Below are 20,349 nucleotides of genomic sequence, written 5' to 3'. Positions count from 1 at the left end.
CCCACACTGCTCATGTAGCCTCTCCAGGAGTGGTATGTCCCCCGGCGTCCCCACATCTAATACACTGTATTAGACATGATGACTCACAGGTCCTTAGAGCTGAGAGGGAGAGACAGGACCGAGGATTGGGTGAGTATATCTTTGTTACTTTAGACACTGGACCAAAATTAACACTTAACCCTTGAAGTGCGTGGGTAGCCCACTGCAAGGGTTACATTTTATTCTGCCTGGAGTTCTTCTTTAGCAATGCAACATTTACAGGAACAGTAGCTTTTGACACTAAAAATTCAAAAAGGTACACATGGTATTTCTGGGGTTACTTAGACAGTAGGCTGGGCCTCTCCACTGCAACTGTCTCTGGTTTAAGTCCAAACATTTAAAATGAACAACTGTGGGAGTTGTCAAGGAAAAATAGTTAACGGGAAGTCAAGGCAATTTGTAGATGCGTAGCCATGTGTAGTCCACCATTGTGTGTTCCAGTTCCTGCTGTTACATTCCCCATAATATATATATTTTAAAAAACCATCCATCAGAGATGGTGTGAACCCCTCATAATGCCCAGAACAGAGGTGGAGGCCTGGGAACTCAGTGTAGAGATCTCACCAATGAAGACCCAGCGAGATATAAGAAAACCTCAGGAAGTTTATCTCTTCAGCATCTGTCAGAAGCTAAAATGTCATTTCTAAGTGGAATGACCCATAAGAATATACATTTGATAGCCATAGATGCATTCAATCAGCACATAACTCAAGCCACTGTTACCTCAGTATAGGAGTGAAGCTGACCCCAGTAATCTCAATATCCGATTCATCATAGGAATCGTCATCATCGTCCTCATCATCATCGGATCTTTTCACCAGCTTCTTCCCTATTTTGGCCGAATCGATATCTTTCTTACGAGCGACTTCAGCTTCCTCACTGAAGACAAGAGGATGAGATACATAATCTTATACCTTGTGTGTCGGAATCATATGCCATACTGGCCATACTCCTATCAATTTTTTTCATTCAACCAGTGGGCCGAATGAAAACATTTTACCCGATTCCTCCATCAACACGAACAGCGCGTCGATCGAGGAATCCCGCTGTTTACATTGTATTCTGACCCGACCGTGCTCAGTGGCTGCAGGCTCTGATCGATCGAAAATTTTCAAGCCAGCTCCTTTGATCAGGTGAGCGAGGAATGCCGGCAGAAAGGAAGCCGACAGCCCCGTACATTGTGCGAATTTCGTCCAGCAGATTAAAAGCCGGACCAAATTTGACCAGCGTATGGGCACCTTAAAGGCTCATTTACATGTCCTATAAGGTCTGTCACTGTACAAAATAATTGCAAGTTATGGAAACTCACTGAAGAACTCAAGGTTTGTTTTCTAGGGTAAATACTGTACAGTGGCCATACTTACATATCCTCCTCTTCAAAGTGCACATTCCGAATAATGTAATCTGAGCTGTAAAACAAAGATGGAAGTATTATGTTCATGAACTTAGCAGACCTTTCAAACTCTTTAAAAGGAAAAGTGATAAGTTTACAAACATTTTAAACTGTTTTTGTTTTTTCCTCTCCCTCCCTCTCCCCCCCCTCTCTCTATCCTCTTTCTCCTCTCTATCCTGTCTCTCTCTCTCTCTCTCTCCTCCTGCCCTCCCTCTCATCTCTCTATACTCTCTCTCTCTCTATCCCCCCTCCCTCTCTCTCTCGCCATCCTCTCTCTACCCTCTCTCTCTCTCTCTCTCTCTCTCTCTCACACACACACCTGGCAGGGAGTGGGGAAACAAATATAGCAACTAGACAACAACTTTACAAACTATGTTTCCAAAATAGGAAAAACTTTTTTTCAGAAAAATATTACACACAGAAAAGGCGCTAAAAGAGCAAAGTTTTAACTTACTGGTCTTCTACTGAAAAAAAGTCATCTCGCATCCAGGAACCTGCTGCTCCATCTGGTGGCTGATAGCGAATATCCAACTCAACATAAATCTGTAGAGACAGGTAGAACAGACAGCATAAAAGCCTGTTAACAGAAGAATGATGTGTTTCTATGCTATAATGAGTTGACACAAACTGTGGGCATTTTTTAACTAGTGCCCGCAGGTGGAAAAGCAAAAAAAACAACAACAATTTGAGTCAGCCATAGATGTGCTCAGCATATCAGGTTAAATGAAATGCAACCCAGAAGACTAAGGACACAATGTGGGTACAGGGTGTCATGGTTCAGTGTTTAATTATGAAGATGGCGGTGCTGCATTTATCACATCAGCCCAACCTTTCTTCAGCATTGAGAACTGCCAAAATAAGGTAAATTTTGAAGAATTTCGGACTACAACAGGCGAGCCTCCGAGGGGGAGCACTAGGGGGTGGGAGAGGTATGCACGGAGATGGGCTTCAAAACTCTTTGGTCTAATGTGAAGTCTTCAGAAAGAGGAATAATCTTCAGAAGACACATCCAGTGTCCCCCACCACACTGAAATCCACATGCTGAGATATTCAGCTAAGACATTGTATTGAGCAGCCGTGAATATTCTAAGTGTAGCAGATGAAATCAGGAGCCGCTGAATTCTGCAAGCAAAGGACAAACCACACAAAGACTAACCCAAGAACACTTTACTCTTATTAGACTGTCCCTACAATGAAATAAAGAGTGCCTGACAGACAATGGGACTGTGTTAATACAATATTGAATCTGCAGAAAGCAAATATACAACACACACACAGAGCAAACTCCTGCAGACTCTCATAGCAATATGACATGTGCAGACCATGTGCCTTGTGAACTTGTCAGTTCAGTATATATCTGCTACAAAACAGAATATATTTTATTACTTTAATGCATATCTAACTCTCCCCGTTCCCCAGTAATATGTTGCAGCTTACCAATCCTTAGATGTGGTGGCTGCATTAGTTTTTTTTCAGGCTTTTTCCCTTTATTTTTACCTAGAGATCCTGCCACTAAAACATTTCCTCTCCTAGGGTGACAACATTCACTCACTATCCTGTATCTATGGAGCAGCAGCAGTTGTTTGTAGAGCAGTTCTACAAACAACTCCTCCTCTCCTCTTCTCCATAACATAATAGAGAGGTGTTCTGTAGTTCTCAGAGATAGCTGGGAACAGTATAACTGATAACAGTCAACAGAAACAGAGAGTACAGGAAGTTACAAGCTCACTGGATTGCAGGCAGGAACGACAGGGTTTTTATTCCTTATTGCACATATATAAGAAAACACTTTCAATGATATAATTAATAGACCGAAAGGCAGCAAACGAGACGTTCATCCTGAGGGTTTACATAAACTTTGAAGGCTACCAACACGTTAGGGGGTGCTTCTAGGCTCAGAATTTGTCATCAAATATGAAATAGTTCATTGAAATAAGTTGTGATATTTTATGGAGAGCTATTGTGTTCTGGGTCAGAAAGTTCCACACATCCAGAAGGGGAGAAGTGATTAGATTACAGAAGCATGCCTCTCACAGAAGCTCTGTAATTGGGTATAGGGTGTGGGTATAGACTCTCTACGAATATCACTTGCTGCCATGACCCGCCTAAGCACCATAGACTTCTATTGAAGACTGGGCCAGATCTTTTTTGTCATTGGTCACCCTCTCCAAATTATTAGCTTTCTTTGCCATCAATCACTTTGTTATTTTGTTCCCAAGCTTTACAGTATGTGAAAAACACATCCCTGGCATCCCTTTATACGTGCCTGCCGCCCAGTGGTGTCCCTACAATTCTCTTCACCTGAGGCAGGGGGTGGGGGTGCTGGTGGTGTAATTCCAGGGGAGAAGTTGTTACTGGCAGTGCAGGCCCAAAGGGGGGCCTGCCCCCTGAGTACATGGCCCTGCCCCCCTGAGTACATGGCCCTGCCCCCTTGACCACATGGCCCTGCCCCCTGACCACATGGCCCTACCCCTGAGCACATGGGGGGAGGTATTTGGGTTGCACAGTACACTGAGTAGGATGCTCTGGCCGGCGTACCCAGCTGCTGGCAACCACTGACATCAGTGAGCTGGGTGGGATTCCGGACAGAGGTACCATGCAACCCAAACACCCCCCCACTGGCCAGAGCCGCACAGGTTAAGTCTTCAGCACCCAGTGGCCAGCAGGGAGAAGCATTTACATCTAATGGGATCCCAGGGACGTTTTCTTTCATATAATTCTTTATAAAAACACCCAAGGTTGATGAAAGCTGTGAAGATTACAGGAGCCTGACGACCCCTTCCAACAATCTCAGGGAAAAGACCAACAGAAAGTCCAAACTGATGACACCATTGAGTCTCAAAAAATATAACAAAATGATTTTATTGAAAATTTTCAGTTGCATGTTGATCAGTCGAAGTGGGGAAAAGTTAGGTATTATATGCGTGCGATACACTTCAGCTTTAACAGACCAAAAGGAAGCAAATCAGAAAAGTTTATTGTTTACATACACTTCAATTGACTGACTTGTCTATAGGCCTATGTTCCCGCTACTAATCTGAACTGAGAAAGCCATTTGGACGAGCGGTAAAACATCTTCAAAATGGTAAAACAAGTCTAGTTAAATGTGACCGGCTACATGCATCTATTCTAAATTCTATTGTTTTTGGAATTGGTAACAAAAATCCATACACAATGCCGCTAACAAAATAAAGCAGAATTTACATTTGAATAGCAAGGACACCTCTGTCTATCAAGTTTCTATTCACAGTACTGTACTGCTGTGTTGTTTTATGGCCGTGGTTTTAAACATCGTGAAATTTGAAAAGAAAAGCAATAACAATCTATTGCTGCAATAAGCAGAACCAGCAAGTCAGATAGGTTCCTATAGCTGAGGAGAAGCAGGCGAGAACGGGGTGTGCCGCTATGTGGGAGAAAAGACACATGTACGGCTCAGTCATGCGACTTTGTTATTACTCATCACAGAAAGAGTTAGTTGCTAAGAGCTTGTTTATTACACAAGGCTGTATATTGATGATACAAAATGACCTCTGCCGTCACTTTACTGGCTTCAGGAATCTATAATGCTTTTAAGTCAGTTTTATTTATATTTTTTTTACATATTTTTCCTAACTTATGTTTATATCTTATTTTACAGTGTATATCAAATCTTTCTTTTATAAATAAACATGTAAAGACCAACTCCGGAATTTTTTTTTAATGCCCCTCAAGCAATGATTAAAAAAAAGGAGATCTGTCTGCAATACTTACCTTCAATCCAGAGCTATACTCTACAGTACATCTTTTTCCAGGCTTCTAGCTGAATGATGCCCAGTGTCACTGAACCGGGAAGAGTAAGGAAAGACTGTGGCTGCAGGTAGACATGACCCTGCCCCCTAAACACATGGCCCTGCCCCCTGAGCACATGGTCATGCCCCCTGAGTACTGGTCACATGACCCTGCCCCCTGACCACATGGCCCTGCCCCTGAACACATGGCCCTGCCCCCTGAGTACATGGTCCTGCCCCCTGAGTACATGGCCCTGTCCCCTGAATACATGACCCTTTCCCCGAGCACATGGTCCTGCACCCTGAGTACATGGACCTGCCCCCCGAGTATATTGCCCTGATCCCTGAGTACTGCAGTGTGCACTGACAGATGCAGAAAACTATGCTGATATATTCACATCAGAACCACTCTCTGCATCCACAACCCCCACTCCAGGGAAAGGAACGAGGAGGAAGAAGACTCAGTAGGTCACATGATCTGCCAGAAGACATCAGAAGAAAAGCATAGAACATTGCCAGAAGTGGGGTAGGAGGGTCTCTGCCCTACAGACCATCTCTGCCGTGACTTTAGCATAGGCTGCCCAGGACGTAGCCACAGATCTCGTTAAATGCCAGATCTGATTCCCATAGGATTGGGAGCACAGTTTGCCAGTTGAAATGGAACAGAGAGGCAACTTTTGGCAAGAAAGATCTCCGAAACGCTTCTGGCTGAAACCACAACAGTGATGAATACTGTCAAGAGGGTAAGGTGATATAAGGAACATGAGGATGGAGGATAGAAAGGAGAGTCCAACACCACTTTCAGAACTAAGGGTAAGTCCCATTTTGGAAAGAGTGGCCTCACTGGTGGCCTAATCTTCATTGCGGCTTGCAAGAATTGCCTCACCATAGCATGATTAGCCCAACGACATTTAGTCAAGGCTGACAGAGCGGAAACTTGAACCCGCAGTGTATTGTGGCTTAAACCTGAGTCCAGAGCTGATTGCAGGAAATCCAAGACGTTTCCTACTGTTGGATTATCCAACTGCCAGCCTTCTTTTGCTGCCATGGAAAGACTTTATAATAAGTGCTCTTCGTGAAAGGTTTGGTGGCCCATACCAGGGATTCGACTACTGGTGCTGAAAGTTGCAATTGCTGCAACCGTTGCCTTTCAATTTGCAGACCGTCAAACTCAATCGTGCCACGTTCGGGTGGACATGTTCGCCCTGGAGGGAGGTGATCCCTCAACAAGGGCAAGGGCCTCGGAGGCTCCACCAACATCTCCAAGAGTAGCGGGAACCATGGCTTTTTTGTCCACCAAGGCAGAACAGCGATGGCTAGAACCCCTTCTCTGTCTATCTTCCAAAGTGTTTGTAGGATCAACAGAATAGGAGGAAACACGTAAATTGTGCTGAACCACCAAGGGAGTGAAAGAGCACCCTGCCCCAGAGCTTTCTGGTAAAAGTAACGTGTGTAGAATACTGGAAGCTAAGTGTTGTACTTGGACACCATCAAGTGTACTTGTGGAACACCCCACTCTCAAAAATCAAGCCAAAGGTATCATGGATTGACGGAACATTCGTGTGGATCCAAAAACTCCCGGCTCAATCTGTCTGCCCTCCGGTTCTCTGTAACTGGCAGATAAAAGGCTGTCAGGTAATGTAGATGTTGTTCCGTCCCAAGGAAACAGGACTGACAGAATCTTCAGGAGAGAGAGACACTTCGTTGATCCCTGGCGCATGACATAAGACACTGCTGTCCTGTTCTCCATGCGGAGCTTCACTCGACATCCCCTGATTACATGATGAAATTCTTGTAGAGATTTGAACGCTGCTTGCAATTCAAAAGCATTCCAGTGCCCCGGACTCTGAGTTTTCCATTTTGCCTGAACCTGGTGTCCCAAGCAATGGGCACCCCAACCCTTCAGGCTGGCATCGGATGTAATCGTGATCCAATCTCCAGGAAGGAGATCCTTGCCTTTCGCTAGGTTTTGTGGATTGCGCCACCATCTCAAACTGTTCCTGACTAGGTATGGCAGAAAGATTGACTGGGCCAATGACCTCTTGTCCCACTGATGAAGGAATGAATATTGGATGCGCCTCATGTGCCAATGGGTCCAAGTCACTGCCGGAATCAAAGCCGAGAGGACTCCTAGAAAACTGAGACAAGTCTGTACTGTGCAAGAGAATGTAAGCTTTTACATCCTGAGATTCTGAGGACTTATCCACTGCTACCTCTTTAAGGCATGTGGAGCACAATATCTTCTGAGGCATGGCCTGAGAACCACATGCCCAACAGGAACCTGCAGGCGACAACTGTCTGAACTAGTGATGGGCCGAACATCCCCGAGTTCGGTTCTAATTTGAACTTTCGAACATGGAAAAACTTCTAATTCTAACTTAGAAATCAATGCAAGTCTATGAGGGCAAAACTTTCAAAAACAATTGCCCCCTTTTTGAAGGCTTAGATGCCAGTTATTGGCCATACAAAGGGTATGGGGATCTGGGTACTGCCCTGGGGGACAGGAATCAATGCAAAAAAAACAAAACAGTTTTTAAAGGAGCAGTGATTTTAACATTAAAGGGTAACAATAAAAATGAAAAATTCCTTTAAATATCGTGCTTGGGGGGTCGCCTTAACCTTCCTGTATAGTGGCACATCTGTACAATGTATAGAACCTGCTCCAGCAAAACTAAAATTTCTAAAGAAAAAAAATGATTTTTTTTTTTAAAGGGTGCAGTTCCCCCTCCCAAACAATACCAGACCCTTTAGGTCTGGTAGGAATGTTAAGAGGGACCCCATTTAAAAAAATAAAAAGCGTGGGGTTCCCCCCAAAAGTCATACCAGACCCTTAAGGTCTGGTAGGAATTTTAGGAGGGATCCCATGTAAAAAAAACAAAAAAAAAAGTGTGTGGTGTTTCCCCTTAAAGTCATACCAGACCCTTAAGGTCTGATAGGAATTTAAAGGAGTAACCCCACCCCCATAAATGGGGGGAAAAAACACATGAACAGCCCGCCGAACACCCTTACAGTTCATGTGTGCGCCGAACAGACAGCCAGTCCTTCTATACCCATAGAGCGCAGCCTAGGCAAATATCTGCCTCTGTCCTTCTTTAAGAGGGTAGACAGCCCCACATCCAGCGATCCCCGTGCTCGTTGAGCAGCGTGCATTCCATGCTGAAACGCAGCCGCTATCACCCAAGGCTCCGCCCCCTCCACCTCCAGCCAAATGAATTACGGCCCCGGCAGGAAGGGGAGGGACCCTGCACTCCACATTGGAGTGCACGATGCGCAGGAAGTAGATGCCAGCACACTCTCTCTCCCCACCGCGTGCGTTCCACAGCGGAACGCAAACTTCGACCTCTGTACACAGGGAAGAGATCAGACCTCCGCAGCTGAGATCAGTCCACTTCCCGAACCCATATCAGGCGCCATGTGGGTTAACTTCGGCCCACTGCCCAGCACCAGGCATGTCCCATCCAGTGGATTTACCACCCCAAGGAGATCTTCCCCCCAGGAGAGGCTGAACCTGTGGTGGGAAGGGTAAGGCCCATTACATCCATCTTCCCAGGTGTTCTGAGCGAGGACCAAAAAGAACATGTGGAGAGTGGATGGGGGGGGGAATTTATACTCTAGTAAGGGGTGGTTCCGGGTGGAGCCGAGGGCGGAGTTAACCCATTGGTATGCTGACATGAGGTGAGCCAGGAAATATAAATATATATGTTTGTTTTATTTTTATTTTTTATTTATTGACCATAAAAAATCAGGAAAATATATTCTGAACTACTATACACTCCCTGTAATGTACAGAACAATCCAGAATAGCTCTTACCCTGGTGACGCTAAAGTTTTTATCCACAAGAGCCTCTGTGAGACCCAGCCGGCCATTTTTTGGTAGATGCTGAAGGCTGATGATAAGTTTTCCCAGCAATCTGGTAATAAAAAGCATGTACAGTATATTGGCTTATAAAATAATTATAAAAGGCCTAGCACACAAAGGTTATATTTAGGTAGAGCATGGAGTCACTCCTTGGCTGTTATATACTATAGATACTTAAAGCACAACTCCAGGCAAATCAAATCTTAACCCTTGCATTGGGGCTACCCTCGCACTGTAAGGGTTAATGTCCCTCGGCATCCTCACGTCCTATACAGGTATAGAATGTGATGACTCAGGGACCTTAGACTACGGGAGCAGAGGGGGAGCAAGCAAGGATTGTGGTTCGGGTGAGTATAACTTTTTTATTTTAGCTCCCAAGACAAAATGAGCAGTTAACCCTTGCAGTGCCGGGGTAGCCGCACTGCAAGGGTTAAGGTTTGATTTGCTTTAAACAGTCATCTCTCCCTGCTATAATTTCTGTTATTTTTCACCTGGAAGTTTTGCGTGTTTCAGCTCCTCCTGATACATTCTTCATTATATAAAATAATTTTTGTTTAAATCCAGCATGGAGAGTAGGAAATCCTTATAATGGATTGGCCCTTTAATTACATGACAATGCCTCTGCTGAATTGATATTCCAATGTTATCAGCCGTGCCCAGTACTCCTACAGACGCTACAGTACTCCTCCCCCTTATGTAAAGAGAGGTAGTGTTTTTTTTTAGTTCCAGAAGGGAGAATTGGGCAGCTGTGACAACACGTCTTAGGATTTCAGTACAGCAGGAAGTTAGGAGCTCACTGGATTTCTGGCAGGTGCTTTTCCGTTCTTGCGATGCTTTAAAGGGATACAATATGGGGAAACCTTCCCATTATAAAATAAGGAAAAAGGTTGCATCAGCTTACCTGTGCGTGAAAACTTTGCTGCAATTGTAAACCTTGACAGTTAAGACCTCATCAGACACTATTTTTCCATAGTGCGGCCATCTGAAATGCTGTAAAGAAACCCGATCAGATTATGTTAGAGCCGATTAATCATTATACTCTGACATCATAAAAAAAACACGCTATGTGTAAGGAAGTTTATGGTAAGCTTCACCCCTTGCGTACAGCAGGTTCACCAGATACCTATACAATCAAAGGAATGAGTTAAAGATCCTCACCTGCCAATTAACTGGGCCTGCTCGCTGTACAAATGCAAAGACAACATACAGGGGCCCATTTATAAACTATTCTTAGGGCCATTTACCGTGTAAAACAAATGTTTTTAGTTGTCTCCTTATAAGGGAGTGTATTTGTGAATGTTTTTCATGTAATACCACATTATGACCACTAGATGGCAACGATGAACATAGTAAATAACAGGGTTATTCACAAAAGGGTGAAGAGTTTGGAGAAGGCAGGAGAAGTGAACAATCTAGGCCGAAATAGCTGATTTGGAAAAAAAATCTCTAATTCAGCCCACTTTCCAGTTCAGCTATGTTGTCCTATATTGTTCCCTTCTCCTGCCTTCTCCAAGCCCTCCACCCTTTTGTGAATAACTCTGTAAATCTTTATTTCTGATGTGCCTTTAGCCCCATCTAGTGGCCAGACTGAAGAAGGGAAAGCAAGACCACTCTGTTCCTTAACTCAGAAAGAAAGCGGTGTCACCCTCCTGTCTTTGCTGTCTGGCAGAGGTGTATGAATCACAAAAGTGGCTGGACAAAATTACAAATCCTTTGGCAGGTACGACAGCATACACATGTAGCTGTGTGTACAGAGTTAAGCTTTCTATACAATTTTAAAATTTTTCTGTGTATCAACCACATGCAGTTATCAAAAGACCAAACTATTCCTGATAGATATCCTTTAGTCCACAGCGTGATAAAATGGTAAGAGGTTATAAAATGTATGTAGTTCAACCGGCTCGGTCTTCCAGGTAGCCGAGAGCTGCAGAATTACGCAACTTCTGCGACAGTGGAAGGAATGTAACCGGAGGCTATTTTAGTTTTAACAAGTTGTCACTAACTGACCTACCCACTAGACAAATAAACCAAGAAATCACAGTGTGCAGTCTGAAAAAAACAAACGGTTCAAAGTATGATATTTAGCACAAAGGCGATGTCATGCTTTGCAGGTGGGTGAGACCTTGGCTAGACACCAAGAGGAAGTGTCACCGAAAATGAAGAGTATTGCTTTAAAATAAATTCCCCAGTACGTACTTACTACAAAGGATAGGATTTTAGTTTTATTTTCACTAAAATGTTAAAATAAAAGGCAAATAATACAGATCTATGAATTACATTTACAATGTTAAAAATGTATTCGAAAGTAAAGCAAACCTTGCATGAAAATGATTTTCTTAAAGAGACCCTGTCAGTTGATTAAAAAAAAAACTGGAACAAGACACAGTTAAAGTGACACTAAACTCAGGAGTGAAATCTTAACAATACATTCAAATACCTCAATTATTAACAGAAATGTATCTTATTTGTGTATCACTTGGCTGTAGGTCCTCAAATCATCTCTGAATTGGTGCGGACACTGTCCTTCCTTCTGGAGGGGGGCTACTTTTGTTCCCCATGGTCCCTGTGTGTGTTGTAAAGTAGTCACCGCTCCCAGCTCACTCCTGTGATGGAATACAATCTCAATACAAATTAGTAAACTAAACATGAGATTGCACTCCATCCCAGGAGTGAGCTTGGAGCGGTGACTACTTTACAACACACACAGGGACCATGGGGAACAAAAGTAGCCCCCTCCAGGAGGAAGGACAGTGTCATCACCAATTCAGAGATGATTTGAGGATCTACAGCCGAGTGATACACAAATAGGATACATTTTTGTTAATAATTGAGGTACGTGAATGTATTTTTAAGATGTAATGCCTGAGCTTAGTGTCACTTTAACAAGATTCACCTATTGTTAAGGCCATTTTGTATCCGGAGGGGACCTGAGACCCTCTGTTGTCCCTTTAAGTCGAGCATGATTCGCAGCCCCTGAATGCAGGGGGGGAGGGGTATTCCTGCCCTCTTTCCCTTCCTCTTTCCTTCCTTCCTTCCCCCTCCCTTTACCTTTTTTTTAACATCTTCTCTTCTTTTGCTTTTTTTCTTGCTCTTCTATTTCCTTTTTCTTTTTCCCTCCTGTGGGGATTTTGCCATTTTGCAATTAGTCACAAAAGTTTTCAAGGGCCATCCCATCGGAGGTGACAGTATAAAGGGGGAAATTCTTTGTTTTCCCCTTCCTTCCTTTTTCTTTTTTGATAAGGTATTATTGATTCCTCAATGCCACTCCCTATACAGGTGAAACTCGAATAATTAGAATATCGTGCAAAGTTCATTTATTTCACTAATGCAACTTAAAAGGTGAAACTAATATATGAGATAGACTCAATACATGCAAAGCAAGATAGTTCAAGCCGTGATTTGTCATAATTGTGATGATTATGGCTTACAGCTCATGAAAACCCCAAGAACCCCAAATCCACAACCTCAAAAAAGTAGAATATTACATGCAATCAATAAAACAAGGATTGTACATAGAACAATATCGGACCTCTGAAAAGTACAAGCATGCATATGTACTCAGCACTTGGTTTGGGCCCCTTTTGCAGAAATTACTGCAATTACTTTTGCACGATATTCTAATTATTCGAGTTTCACCTGTATATGGGACTTTTTGTAAGAACCTACAGTATTGTGTTTGCACCTTTTGTTATATAGGTGCTCAAGTTTCATGTTGTATGTATACTTTCCTTTTTCATGTTTCTGTCATTGGAAATTACCGTCTTTCCTTATTCTATACTTTCGGTTTTTTTTTGTCTAATTAAAATTCTTGTGAAAGAAACAAATGAAACAGCTGTTCCCCGCATTAGAAGAGCGTTTATACTCACTTGTCTGGTGGCCAGTGTCACCTACCATCGGAGCGTTCCATGGCTCCATTCCATTGCTCCAGTCTCGATCAGAATGTTCAGCAATCAACACTTCAGGGAGTGTCAGATGCCCGTGTCTCCCTCCACAAATCATGATTCCATCCTCCAGCCCCTATATCTCTACAGGACATAGGGACTGGAGCAAGGAACCAGAGAACCAAAGTTAGAGTTCATTTTGTTCCTGGAGATCTTCTGTATGTTGCTGACAGATATCTCACATGAGCATGACGTGTCTCATATGTCATGCTCTTCATATCAGTTACAGCAATCTTGAGTCATAGTTTATCTTCTCTTGTGTTTTTTTATTCTCTTTTTCATTGTCTTTTGGTGTAGTCTTTTGACTCTATTCACAAAGCTTTGACAGAAGGATAACAATGTTCATTTTTGTCATGTGACTGTAATTTTTCAATCTCATTGGACTCAATCTCAATAACTGTCACTTTTGTTGACATCATATATACTTCTGGTTCTATGTTCTGGTTTATCTGAAATGTGCTCTCTGTGTTGTATATCTTGTTAAAATGTAATACAAATAAGAAATAAGAAGATAACTGTCACTTTTTAAAAAAAAATAAGGATATTTTGGGTCAGGTGGGTAATCGCTCGTTCTTTCCATGCTTGGATTTAAGGATTGCCAAACATCGGATCTACCCTGTTTGTTGTGCACCAGAAGGTCTCCCCTTGTGAGTGTATTTGATCTTAAAGAAGAACTGCAGGAATTACATAACTAACCCTTGAAGTAAGGCTACTCCTGCACTACAAGGGTTAAGTGCTCATTTTGGCTCATGGGCTCAAATAGCAAATATGCTCATCTGATTCTTGGTCCCACCTGGCTGCTGCACCGGTCCCCTCAGCCTCTTCTCCCCCTGGGAACTGGTGGTATAAAGACCGCTGATGTCAACACACCTAATGCAGGTCCACTGACCTGCATGAGGCATGAGGATGCCGAGGGAAGTTCCACAGCCAGAGTGGAGATCGAAAGAGCGCTGGCTGTCACGGGACTGAGGATCAGGTGAGTATATCTGCTTTATTTAAGCCCCTAAACCAAAACGAGCACTTAACCCTCACAGTGCAGGGGTAGAGTTCTGTTTTGACTTTTGATGCATACAATAAAATAATTTGCTTCACTATGCTGGTGCTCTTTCTTCCTTATGTTTCTCATTTTATCCTAGTGAGGATTGTCATGGGACTAGGAATAGAGAAGAAGTTGTCCAATATGACCATTTATTGCAGTGTTGGGGTGTCCCTGACTTTGCAGAAACGTCTTCTTGCTTCCTGGTGTGTCTACTGTACAGAACGTGAAGGGAAATCTACTCAATAGGACACAGATGACAAAACAAACCTCACTGGGACTTTACCATTTTCTATATCCAACATTTAAAGAGCCATTTATAAAAATCACTTTATTCTCTGCACATCCCCAGTCATATTTCAGAAATGCACTTCTACTGCCTTGTGAACCTGTCCACCTATAAAAGCCGTTGAATAAGACCAGCGCCAATAACAAAGGACTCACCTCACTAATATCAAATATTGGGCCTGTGTGGACTTTCTTGGTCTTGTGAGTGAAACCTTTAAAAAGAAAGAGTATGATAAGCAAATATCAATGTATATCAAATACCAACACATTTCACTGCCATTTACATATCATTGCGCATATATTAAAAGAGCCATTCAGCTGAATTCATAAAGCTAACACACGAGGATAAAGGTCCTTATGTTCCATAAAGTGACAGTTATTTTCCATTGGGGTTTAGAGGCGAATATTAAAATCTTTATCCTTGTGTTAAAGTTTTATGAATTGAGTCTTTTGTGTTTTGTTTCTACTGTCATCCTGTAGTTTAAAAAGCCCAAGTTTCTATTAATACATCAAATGCAATGTATGTACAATATTATTGAAGATAGATTTTATGGTAAAACCAGAGACAAGTAAGCCTGCCACAAACCTGAACAATTTATACCGACTATGTGCTAAAATATTGCAGAATTGGAGATTGGAGAACTGGAGATTACAAATTCACGTCAAAACGATCAATATATCCAAAGATATAACAAGATAGTTACACTATATTAACAAAAGTATTGGGACTCCTGCCTTTACAGCACATGAACTTTAATGGCATCCTAGTCTTAGTCCGTAGGGTTCAATATTGAGTTGACCCACCCTTTGCAGCTATAACAGTGTCAACTCTTCTGGGAAGGTGTCCACAAGGTTTAGAAGTGCGTCTATGGGAATGTTTGACCGCTCTTCCAGAAATGCATCTGTGAGGTCAGGTACTGATGTTGGAGGAGAAGGCCGGGCTCGCAGTCTCCGCTCTAATTCATCCCAAAGGTGTTCTATCAGGTTGAGGTCAGGACTCTGTGCAGGCCAGTCAAGTTGATACACCCCAAACTCAGTCATTCATGTCTTTATGGACCTTGCTTTCTGCACTGGTACGCAGTCATGTTTGAACAGGGAGGGGCCATCACCAAACTATTCCCACAAAGTTCAGAGCATAAAATTGTCCAAAATGTCTTGGTGTGCTGATGCCTTAAGAATTCCCTTCACTGGAACTTAGGGGCCAAGCCCAAACCCTGAAAAACAACCCCACATCATAAATTGACCGTGGAATATTTAGTAGCAAGGAAATTTCACGGAACACCTGAATCCAATGATTTGGAAGGGTGTTCCAATACTTTTGGCAATATAGTATATCTTGACTTGACTTTTCCTTTAAATGTTATCAGGTTTCCCATACCTTTCTGCCTCAAAAAGCCTCCCTAATGGTCCTCTTAGGTGATGGAAGGCCTAGCTGACCAATAGGGAGGCTCCAAAGTTGGGTGGGGGGCTGGGCCAACCTAGACTGTAAAGGAAAAGTCACGTTTTGAATATAACATCAGGTGCCTGTAGCTCTGGATGTACACATTTTTATTCAAGTGTTTTTTTTTTTACTGATAGTTACCTTTGCTTATGCACTTTGTTTCCAACAATTCCTCCGTTTGAATTGCCCAGGCTTGTGACAGTGCATGTATACCCAAAAAAGTCATATTTACTGTCTGCCCCCCCTGGTGTTTTAAATATACCTTTGTTGAAAGCATTTTATTATACCTGTTCGTCCCAACAAAAAACAACCTGTGAATCCTGCCAGAAATCCAGTGGTGTCCTGTGCACTCTGTGGTCTTATCTCTAGTTGTAGTGTGTTCGGTGTTCGTCACCGACATAGAAAAAAGACTGGTTATACCAGCTGAGAGAGGTGAAGAAATGGAACGAGGAAGAATAGAAGAAGGTAGTGGGAATTTGTGAGAGCATCTTTCTAACAATCTTATCTAACATACAGAACATTCTAATGGAGAGGGTTTCATTTCCTCATTGTTGCGGTTAACCTTGATGGAATGTGGATTAGGACAATGGACCACACAAACGGCTGCAGTCTGCCAGAACAAGGGTGTTTTTTTTCTCCATCATACATACTGAAATATGTGTTTTTTTTAGCTTGAGCCCCATTCACACCTGATCGTTTTGTTGAGCGTTTCCCGAAACGCGACAACACGCAATATGAAGAATCCCATTCTTTTCAAAGGCACCCACTTACACATGGACGATGTGATGCTTGTAGCTCGAAAAGGTACATAAGTATTTTTCAGGCAGGGTCGGGCGTTTTTGTCTCAATAAGCTTCAATAGAAGTGGATGAAAAACATGAGTAATGTTCTTTTCTGTGTGATTTAGCGCCTAACAGCCATCTCTTCCCTGCAGTAACTGGCTTTCCATTGGCTAAAGCAGAAACTCTCAATCCTGAAACGCAGGTGAAAAATTCACAAAAAAAGCTTAAAAATCTCCTAACAATGCTCACACTCAAGTGTGAATATAAAATACTATTTAATCCAGTTATTCATTAAAAAAAATCATTGAAGTATGTCTAAAGCCCAAACTTTTTCACGTTAGATAGGGTAGGGGATGGTTTATACCCTTGTCAGGTTCTCCTTTCACTTCCTGTAGAACAACAGGAAGTGGGAGGCTATCTCTCTAAAATCAATTGTTACTGGTACAGGTGTCCCCATTAGAAGATTTCCACTCTATTTCTGTTCTGATGACAACTTACTCTAACTCTGTTTTTACTTACTAGAATAAGTACCTGAATATTTCTTCGTATGAGCCTCCTGTAATCTCCTGTACAGTAGCACTCAGACTTAATGAGGGAGGGGCAGAACTGTAAGCCATTCAGGCTCTGATGTATGCACATCTGGGAATGAATAGAGCTGACAACTTATTAGTGTGTGTTCAGAGCCGGATTTCCCTCTAGGCAATGTAGGCATCTGCCTGCAGGCCCCCTCCACCGAGGGGTGCCACCAGTTTGTAATATATATATTCCCAATGCGACCTTGGGAAAGACCCACCCCAACCTGGTCCCCACCAGGCAGCCGGCAAATATTAATTTATATGAATATGCAGCAGGATGGTGGGTGTAGGGGGGGTTCTTTCTCAAGAAAAAAAGACTATTTTTTCAGATTTCTCTGCCTACAGGCTCATGAGAACTAAATCTGGCCCTTAGAGTGTTGCTGCTTTTTCAGAGTCCAATCAGAATGTCATCAGAAACTGATGGATGAATCATTTCAAACCTTTGGTGGAATGTTTGGGTGAATATTCGGTAGGTGAATTGCCAAGTGAATATTTAATTAATACAACCCTAAGTCTGATAGTAAAAGCCCTAATGCTATACCCGAACAAAACCTAACTTAGACCCTAAATAATGCCTAAAACAAAACTGACCCCTCCTACAGTACAATGCCAGAAGTAGCCAACCTGGAGCCAAGCTGAGCTCAGTCCTGCCCCTCACACCTTACATACCTTTCTATTGGCCTGTGTGGCTACCCATAGGACAATATAGAGACAGGATGTAAGCCTGACTGGCTACCCATCATAGATATAGACCAATAGAGAGACACAGGGAGTAAGCCTGGTAGGCTACCCATCCTAGATATGGACCAATAGAGAGACACAGGGAGTAAGCCTGATAGGCTACCCATCCTAGATATAGACCAATAGAGAGACACAGGGAGTAAGCCTGATAGACTACCCATCCTAGATATAGACCAATAGAGAGACACAGGGAGTAAGCCTGATAGGCTACCCGTCCTAGATATAGACCAATAGAGAGACACAGGGAGTTAACCTGATAGGCTACCCATCCTAGATATAGACCAATAGAGAGACACAGGGAGTTAACCTGATAGGCTACCCATCCTAGATATAGGATAATAGAGAGACACAGGGAGTAAGCCTTATAGGCTACCCATCCTAGATATAGACCAATAGAGAGACACAGGGAGTAAGCCTGATAGACTACCCATCCTAGATATAGACCAATAGAGAGACACAGGGAGTAAGCCTGATAGGCTACCCGTCCTAGATATAGGATAATAGAGAGACATGGACAAACTTGAGCTCAACTTCTTTTGCTGAAGTTCTGAGTTGCTTAATATAGTGGCTTGGTGACCCTGGGTTACTCTAGAGATTATTCAAGCAACTGGAAATTCAGCCGGAATTGACTGAAATTTGAGCCTTGTATGTATACTTTTATTTAACTTTCATGTTTCTCTGGGTCTCCAGGGTAAATAATCTTGTATAATACAGTAAAGCCACTGGAGATCATGCCGGGTTATTCTTCTACTTATGTGAAACAGCAGAATAAGAAGGTCATTATCCATATCTCCATGTCACTGTAACTTTCACTGGAATACCACCTCACTAATGCCAGATATGGCACAACGCACAGTAGAAAACCATAGCTTTATGCAGCTCATTGGCCGAAGTTTAATCATATTCTGTCTGGAAACCCACAAAAGCAACATCATCATAGATAATCCTATACAATCTGATAGAACTGATCCATTGCTCTGCACCTTGCATATCTGTAATAAAATAACCAATCCTATCCTATGATCTGCAGTCTCCTAATAAGCCTGGTCTGGAAGCGATACATGTCTTTAAGGCCCGATCATAAGGGGAGCTGTGCACGAATCCCCTGCTCATCAGAACATCTTGCAATGTAGGAAAAAAATGAAAATACCCATGTTGGTCTATGGGGGGAGGGGGTTGAATGTAAACAGTACTAATAGAATGCAATATTTTTAAATATTTTTTTTGTACATCAGTCTTTGGAAATCACATACATATGGCACCTAGTTTGTTATTTTGGATTATGTGTAATAAATAGGAATAGGATTATGTCTGGGTTTAGATATATTTTCAGGTTAAAGTGGCAGGGGGTTTATTAATAAAAGTTCCTCCCAGCTGCCACATGCACGTCACTAGTTCCCCTAGATGGCGCTAATGAGTATATAAATTCCTAGATGCCAGCGACATCTCGGGGTGCCAGTGCCAGGCGATCCTTTATAAATGAACCTCTAGGTGTCCCCTTGTCCAAATTGTTAAATTCCAGCCAGGGGGTATCCTGGTGAATTTTTCTGTGCATTCTGTATTAGCAGCAGAAAAATGGATGGGACAAACTCTTTCTATGGATGGAACAAACTCTTTCTTTGTTCCAAGATCTCCTATGTTCTATGGCTGCCAGTGGACTCAATGTGTGTCACCAGCATCAGGGTTTACAGTGTGAGATAACGATCCCTAATGACACAGAGGTTTGCTGTACACATCAGATCCCTTCTATGTACTCTATGATGAAGTACAAACATTTCTGGAAACCACACTGATCTGTATCTGAGCTGCAACGCCGCCTCTCTGTGCTCATACGCATGCGAAATCTGTGGCACTCACACAGGTCTTTAATCCCATAATTATCCTGCCCTGAGGGTTGAACTGTATGTATGAACATTTTCTGCAGGTACATATACAGCTGTGTACTGCACAGTAAAGATTTACAGACTAGCCCTCATCATATAGCAGAAGTTTGATTTTTGTGGTGCGTTAAAGGAGAACTATGGGGTTAAGGCTTTTCCCCATCGTTCTCCTTAGGGCAGGGCTCAAAATTTCAAGTCCTGAGCTACTAGCCAGGCCTTAAGAGTTACTCGCCACCAGTTACCCCACCTAACCCCAACCCTGCCTCGGCCTTAACTCCGCCCCTAAACCCACCCTCTTAAATTATCTTATGAAATTACACTTTTAAATGTTGAAGGCAGAATAAAGTTACAAAAATAAATATTAACAACAACAATATTAAGATAAAGCAATGTGAACATTGTGGCCCTCCACATATAAAATAAATACCCTCCCCCCTGTTCTCTGCCTCCCCCCATATAAAATAATACCCCACCGTTCTCTGCCCCCCACATATAAAATACTACCCCACCGTTCTCTGCCCCCACATATAAAATAATACCCCACCATTCTCTGCCCCCACATATAAAATAATACCCCACCGTTCTCTGCTCCCACATAGAAAATAATA

The 20,349-nt window shown here is 42.7% G+C and overlaps 1 protein-coding gene across 1 annotated transcript in view; it reads right to left on the bottom strand.

The window, feature by feature from the left end:
- The window catches only part of LOC108799052 (fer-1-like protein 4), a 71,698-nt gene that overhangs the window by 44,762 nt on the left and 6,587 nt on the right, over positions 1-20,349 (bottom strand). The window contains 6 exon segments of the mRNA XM_018570870.1: positions 763-918; positions 1,404-1,448; positions 1,887-1,975; positions 9,011-9,110; positions 9,960-10,048; positions 14,480-14,535. Of these exon segments, the coding sequence (XP_018426372.1) occupies positions 763-918; positions 1,404-1,448; positions 1,887-1,975; positions 9,011-9,110; positions 9,960-10,048; positions 14,480-14,535 (535 nt within the window).

The sequence above is a fragment of the Nanorana parkeri genome, unplaced genomic scaffold, assembly GCF_000935625.1.
Source record: "Nanorana parkeri isolate BGI_ZX_2015 unplaced genomic scaffold, ASM93562v1 scaffold1617, whole genome shotgun sequence".
Taxonomy (NCBI): Eukaryota; Metazoa; Chordata; class Amphibia; order Anura; family Dicroglossidae; genus Nanorana; species Nanorana parkeri.
Note: the sequence above shows the minus strand (reverse complement) of the source record. Positions and strands in the feature narration are given on the sequence as shown.